The following is a 7,273-nucleotide window of genomic DNA, read 5'->3' as shown; positions in this document are numbered from 1 at the left end:
GGGGGGGGGGTAAAGCACACCAGAACTAGTTACATTTTTGACTCCTGTAATTGTGTGTAAGCCTGTGTATGTAGGGTTATAACCTTGCTAACCCCGCTGCGTGTTTGTGTCTGAACCCAAATTCTAGACTTTTCTAGCCACGCCCCCTGACGCTATTGACGCATACATTCTCCGCAGCTGCGCTTACAGCTCGTTTTTTGTCACAAGGGATTGTTTTGAACACGCATGATGTTTTTTCGCTAGAGACAAAGTAGTAACTTGGTGTGCAAAGTTGGTTGTTAGTTTTAAAGCCTTGGCCCAAGTTTGACCCCTTTCCTTGCGCCAACCAGGAAGGGGAGGGTGGAGTGTAGAGCCTCAGGAGATGTCTTTGTTTTTGATGTGTGTGACGACAACATGCCCCTAAGGATAGAAAGGGATGGAGTCTGACACATGTTCCCACCCCCTGCTGTTTTCAGACACAGAGAAGGAGAAGCTGGGTCTCAGTGGTATCGCTGACCTAGGAGGAGGAAGCGAAATGGGTCCTTCAGCTGCCCTGACCCCTGCCATATGGGACAAAACCATTCCCTATGATGGTGAGACCTTCCACCTGGAATACATGGACCTAGAGGAGTTCCTCCTAGAGAACGACATTTCATCCTTGTCTGATGCCGCCGTCTTAAAGGATGAACCTACTTCCGGGATGGAGAATGAAAACCTGATTTCTTCTGCGGAGATGAAAGTCAGTGGGTCAGCAGGTCTGTCTGCTGTGACGCTGATGCCCATTCAGGACCTGGAGAAGAGTGAGGAGGAGTTGTTGATCATCACCAAGAGCGACGCTGACGTTACCTGTGACGTTAGTACAGGTGAGCGGGAGGCCGCTGATGTATGAAGCTTGTTCTGGCCCAAAGTTAAACTCACTTCAACTGTTCCGCCTGATGTTTCACTTTTTACGTTGCACGTCCATGTGCTCAGAGGTGACCACTTCCAAGGACAGAGTGACGCCCGAGCCCGTCAACCCAGACGACATCGAGGTGGCGGTGAACTACGAGCCCGATCCGACAGACCTGGTTCTGTCGAGCGTTCCCGGGGGTGATCTGTTCGACCCACGCAAACACAAGTTCAGCGAGGATGAGCTCAAGCCACAACCTATGATCAAGAAGGCCAAGAAGGTGTTCGTTCCGGAGGATCAGAAGGTCAGCTCACCTCTGTTTACACACCAGTTGACTCTACCTGAATATTTGATATTAGTATAACCACAGCTCCCCCCCCCCCCCCCCATAGGGCCTGTCTTTGTGCCTAAATTCACTCCTCCTTTTAGTTGTTGCACAGGCACAAAGGGCTCTGACCTAAAACAGAAACTATAATCTGCCTTACAGCTCCCACAAGCCCAGATTTGTTTTCACATCCTTATGTTTCCTTCATCTGGACAGGGACAGTTATGGTAAATTGTACAGACTTACATAACCTCTCCAGGATCTGCAAAGCTGTACAATAATTCTCACTCATTCAGCCACACACACTTGTACAGTGTGTTCCATTTATATATTTAACACACTTTACAGAGCACCTTCATGTCTCACTCATACACCAGTAAGCATGTTGGTGGTCATTGGGGGTTGACATGCAGGAGCTGTGCAGTGTGACTCTGCGAACAATGTAAAGGTATAAGAACAGCTATAAAACTTTAGATGTATTCAGATGATCTGCCATGGCTTATATGGGTTTATTTTAAGCATTAAACATTAAAAAAAAAGTCAAACTCAAAGTCTGTCCTCTTTAAATGATTGTAAAGTAACATAAGCTTGTTTCAGTTACCCAGGGCAGCAGCATTTCTTGCAACTCACAGTGACTCAGCAGCCTGGACTCAGACTGACAGTTTGTTTCCCTCCTACTCCCAGCTGGCTGCATTCCAGGCTATTTAAACTCCGAGCTGATGTGTCCTGATAACACGCTTTTCTTTTCCCACATTCCCAGGACGAGAAATACTGGCAGAGGAGGAAGAAGAACAATGTGGCGGCCAAACGCTCACGAGATGCCCGCAGGCTGAAGGAGAACCAGATCACGGTCCGAGCAGCTTTTCTGGAGCGCGAGAACTTGGCCCTGAGGTCAGAGGTCGCCGAGCTCCGGAAGGAGTGTGGCCGGTACCAGAAGGTCGTCGGTCGCTACGAAGCTAAATTTGGGCCGCTGTAAGGAGTCTTCAGGAAGAAGGTCCAGACGTAACCGACTCCACAGAATCATGTTGTCCTTAACGGTTGCTAGCTAAAATATTAAATCCACTGTAGGGCTTTGGAGAGAAGGTGTGAGACACACACATGTTCGGTATTTCAACAAGCCCAAACAAGTTTAAAGTTTTGCAGAAAATGCAATATTTTAAAAGGCTGATCCTAAACATCTGACAACTCTTTGAATTCTGCTTTTTTTCCCACCTGTATTCAACATTAAGAATGGGAAACCTTTTAAATATTGGATTCAGATTTGAACTGTTAAGCTCTTAATACCTTTTTAAATGCTTCAAGCCCTGAGTTGTCATCACAGCATGTGGGCGTGGCTGCACCTCCAACTTTGACTTCTCGCCAAAAAACACCAAATTGTTGTAACTCATGCATAGAACCCCTGGTCTGCACCTAAATCCACGTGTTTGATCAAAGTCCACTACTCAACATGACAGCATGTCAGTATGATGCTCTTTCGTTAGCCCCGCCTATTGAAAATGATTTAATTTGACTTATAAAACAAAGGAAATGGCTGTACATGGTTCTGTTCATTTTGAAGGCATTTACTTATCTTAGAGTAACAGTAAACATGCTAAATTAGATAAAAATAAATTTTTAAGCATGTCCTCTCTATGCTCCAGTTTGGACTGAATTAGCCTTGCGGCTTTCAGGCATGTAACAACATCTTGCGAGCTTATAACGTCACATGATTTCTCGTTGATTTGAAAACCATCTTGCGAACCAAAAAAAAAAAAAGGTCTTATGACTGTGGTGAAAGATGTCTCCACCACTTTTAATCATCACAAACACGTCAGGCACGAGGACATCCCACTCACAGCTGCTGTAGCCTCTGCAGCTACGTGCTGAGAGGAAGAGTCTCTGTTGCGTAGCTGTTTAAAACGGAACAGACTTAAAGCAGAGTTCACACAATAAATTGGCAACTTTAAAGCTGAGAAGCTAGAGTTTGAACCTGTCGTTGTGTTGTTTTAGAGGTGAAGGGAAGCAAAACCTGACTCTTCTGTTCACTGAGAGTTCTCCCCTCCCTCACCTGGCTCTGCTCAGGTTGTTTAATTATCTGTGTTCATCTGTGTCGCCTTCTTCTAATGTCCGCTTCAGTCAGTCCTGAGAGTTGGTCAGCGCACATCACAGCTACAGCAGTGAGTTTCATTTATCCAGATCCTTTTTGTGTTTTCTCCTGTGATTTTTTTTTTTTAAGTGAAATGTTTGGAGTTGCTTTGATAGGCTGTGGTAAAATGTTTTCATTAGAAATGAGCTCAAAACTTGTGACAAAAACTAAGACCTTTTTTCAAGAAAAGGTTTCTGATTTTGGCCCCTGAGTTCGAAGGAAACACACCTTTAATGACATTCTGTCACTTATAGTTCCAGCACTGTTCTAAGGTCTGAATAAAGTCATGAGAAGTCAGACAGGAGAGACACCAACCGGTTGAGTTTGTGGTAAAACCTTTCTCAGGCCCCGTCTACCCAACACTGTTCAAGTGAAACCGAAAAGTTTCTGCTGCGTTTCAGCCGTTTGCGTACTCGACAACAGCAGGCGTTTCCTCTCACACCAAAACGTTTTGTAACCAGGTCTCAGAGTGGAAGTTAATGAAAACACCGGGCATCGATTCAAGGGAAAACGCAACATGAAATCACGCACAACGGTAGCTGACAGTCAGTTTTTCTATGTTTGCGTGAGTGGATCAACAACAGCAACACTGGATGATAGCAGAGTGCTGTTTGTGCTGCTCACGCTTTTCAACATGCAGCAGAAAGCCAACCTCGTCGTCATTCATGTATTCACCATTTTGGATGGAACCGTTCACATGCTGGAGACTGACGGATCGGTTGTTAAAACACAAAAAAAATCACAGCCCCAGCTGAGTAAGATGGCGTGGAGACAACCGTGGCTTCAACGAGCCCGACATTACCGTGTAAACGTGTGACTTTTTCACAATCATCGGAAAATCTCTAACATTTCCAGGTCAGTCACGTGTAAACAGGGTCTCAAAAATATTGTTAAAATCTCATCTCACTTATGAGATTCATTTTGTTACACCCTTAGCAGGTTGACAGATTCTTTTAAACTTCTGAGGACCACTTGTCCTTTTTTAGTTCTTTTTTTATCAGACTGGGTGAACATCTGGGCTTTTCTTTTGACTGTGACTTTTTCAAAAAAAAACTTGGGTTGTTCATGGGATTTTGGCCAAAAACCAACCAACTTGCCGTGTTTTATTTGTTTTCATGATTTATTGTTCTGTTCATCTGGACGTCTTTTCTCACCCGTTCATCTTTGTGTTTATGTGTTTAGTTTGATGCATGTTGTCAGTAGTTCTATACAAAGCTTGTCATTTCAGAAGATACTTCTGGATAATTAGCAATGACTTCAAAAGGTTTGATCAGATTACCACCATCTTCAGCCTGGATCCATCTGACAGAAGAACCTTTTTTTAGAAAATATATAATCCTAGAAATCTCAGTAAGACGGACTGTTTTTCATAGATAAGGAACTTCTAAATCTTTAAGTGTCTTCTACATCTGAAGCCATTTCAGTTTAGTGTGCTGTCTACAAGTCTACCAGCTTTTATTAAACGACTTATCCTCAGGTTATTTTACTTTCCAGCTCCGATTCCAATAAAGGGAAAGTGCATTTCTTTTCTTTTCTTGTGCTTCCATTTAGTAGTAGTTTTGACTTTTTACATTTTTGTTTTCTTTGGAAAGTCTTTAAACAGCCACATTGCAGTTTTTAAAGTACAACAGTGGCAGAATTTTGTACAAATATTTTAAACCTAAACGGCTTCACAATCGTAACTCTAAACTAAAAACGATTTTGGGGTCATTTTGACATTAATGTGTGTCTCAGCCTCGTTGGAATGATTTGTGCTGTAATGGGCTACAATCTGCCTTCTCTTTGCTACAGGTCAAACCTTGTTATAGATTTGGATTTTTTTGTTCTTTTGTTAAAAATGTTTTTGTATCTTCAGTGTTGTGTGTGTGTATATATAGACTGTAAAAAATAAAGCCTTGTTAACACAAGTTTTAAGTTTAGTAAAGTTTTTCTTCACATCAAAAACCATATTTTACTTGAGAAGGACCGTAGTAAGAGAACAATAAATCCAAAGAGTCTGTTTTGTATGTCGACCACTGTAAATGTAGGTGCTGTCTGTATTAAGTGTGACACTAAACAAAAAAAGGCCTGAGTCATTCTGATGAATGGAGAAGAAGTGTTTTCCATTCATCATAGTGTTTTACATCGAGCACATCAGAGTTCAACTGGTTCTTATAAATGTTTATTCATATAAAGGCTTGTGTGTATCATCTGAAAACAAAATACAGTTTTAAGAAGAGATAACATTTTTTCTAATGTAAAGTTTAGTTTTACATGAGAATTGAAGGTTTTGCCCTTTGCGTTTTTTGATTGGTGTGCAGAGTTCTGAGAATATGAGGCATGCTTTTATAAAATGTGTGTAAACAATCAAGAAAAACTGTAATGTGATCTAAAGCACTGATTAGACTCTATAGAATGATTTATTAATATTAAATAATAAAATTCTCAGGTTTTGGTATGAATGACCAAACACCTACACATACCAGTGCAATGACAAGTCTCGAAATGCATTTTTCTTATTTTATACAGTTTTCTTTTAATTTTGGCATGCCCCACATGCTGCTAACTTCAATGAATGCACATAGTGGTTTTTATTTTTTTATTGTTATTCACATATTCTTAAACCAGTAACTTTGATGGTTTATACTCTCTTTTTATAATAATATCATTAAATTCATGTCCCTGAAATTCCTATTTCTTAATGGGGTAATTGCTTCATTAAGAAACCGCTTGGTGCAGTTTGAGGTGTCACCAGCAGCATTTTGTCTGTCCTTACACCACTGCTGCAAGTACATCAAACTCCTCCTCATATTTCCTCATTTTCAATCTGTTGTAATTGTAGTTGTCTGTTGTCAAGGTTAACATCTCCACACCATCATGGTGAAATATTAATTAATACAGAAATTCTAAATATATTTGATAAACAAAATACAGTCATTTTCAACACTTAATGGTAAATGAACTGTACATATACAGCTCCTTTTTATCCAACCAAGCCACTCAAAGCTCTTCATAACACAACCTGCCCTCATTTACCTGCCATCCACACACATTCATACAGCACTCTGCTGCATATCTACTAAGCTAATCTGAATAAATCATTCTATAGAGACTAATCAGTGCTTTAGATCACATTCATACACCGATGGGGAACATCAGAGGAAGAGAGGGGTTCAGTGTCTGCCAGGAATCAAACCTCAAAGTCTCTCATTGGAGGACGACTGCTCTAACCACTGAGACACAGTTACCTTGAGTTTCCTGTGTTTGAATTTTATCAAAAAAAGGGGGTCCACTTTCCTTCTCTGGGTCATCGAACAGTTTGCCAGAACCTCCCTTAGGCCACCTGAAAGTCCTTCTCCATAATATCCGAATTAATGAATGAATATATACACTGCTCAAAAAAATAAAGGGAACACTTAAACAACACAATATAACTCCAAGTAAATCAAACTTCCGTGAAAGCAAGCTTACCGATTAGCAATCAATTTCACATGCTGTTGTGCCAATGGAATAGACAACAGGTGGACATTATTGGCAATTAGCAAGACACACTCAATAAAGGAGTGGTTCTGCAGGTGGAGACCACAGACCACTTCTCAGAACCTATGCTTTCTGGCTGATGTTTTGATCACTTTTGAATGTTGGTGGTGCTTTCACACTAGTGGTAGCATGAGACAGACTCAACTACCCACACAATTGGCTCAAGTAGTGCTGCTCATCCAGGATGGCACATCAATGCGAGCTGTGTCAATAAGGTTTGCTGTGTCTGTCAGCGTAGTGTCCAGAGGCTGGAGGTGCTACCAGGAGATGTGAAGGAGGCCGTAGGAAGACAACAACCCAGCAGCAGGACCGCTACCTCTGCCTTTGTGTAAGGAGGAACAGGAGGAGCACTGCCAGAGCCCTGCAAAATGACTACCAGCAGGCCACAAATGTGCATGTGTCTGCACAAACTGTTAGAAACTGACTCCATGAGGAT

At 41.7% G+C, this 7,273-nt stretch overlaps 1 protein-coding gene across 1 annotated transcript in view; it reads left to right on the top strand.

Annotated features, from left to right (window-relative positions):
* Window positions 1-5,225, top strand: part of tefa (TEF transcription factor, PAR bZIP family member a) — a 5,740-nt gene extending 515 nt beyond the window's left edge. Inside the window, exons 2-4 of the mRNA XM_017431862.3 lie at window positions 456-842; window positions 952-1,172; window positions 1,954-5,225. Coding sequence (XP_017287351.1) covers window positions 456-842; window positions 952-1,172; window positions 1,954-2,169 — 824 coding nt within the window. The 3' untranslated portion in view covers window positions 2,170-5,225. The remainder of the gene's footprint in view (window positions 1-455; window positions 843-951; window positions 1,173-1,953) is intronic.
* The last annotated feature ends 2,048 nt before the right edge of the window (window positions 5,226-7,273 follow it).

Source organism: Kryptolebias marmoratus, linkage group LG2 (genome assembly GCF_001649575.2).
Source record: "Kryptolebias marmoratus isolate JLee-2015 linkage group LG2, ASM164957v2, whole genome shotgun sequence".
Taxonomy (NCBI): domain Eukaryota; kingdom Metazoa; phylum Chordata; class Actinopteri; order Cyprinodontiformes; family Rivulidae; genus Kryptolebias; species Kryptolebias marmoratus.
This window is presented reverse-complemented; position numbering and strand designations above follow the sequence as displayed.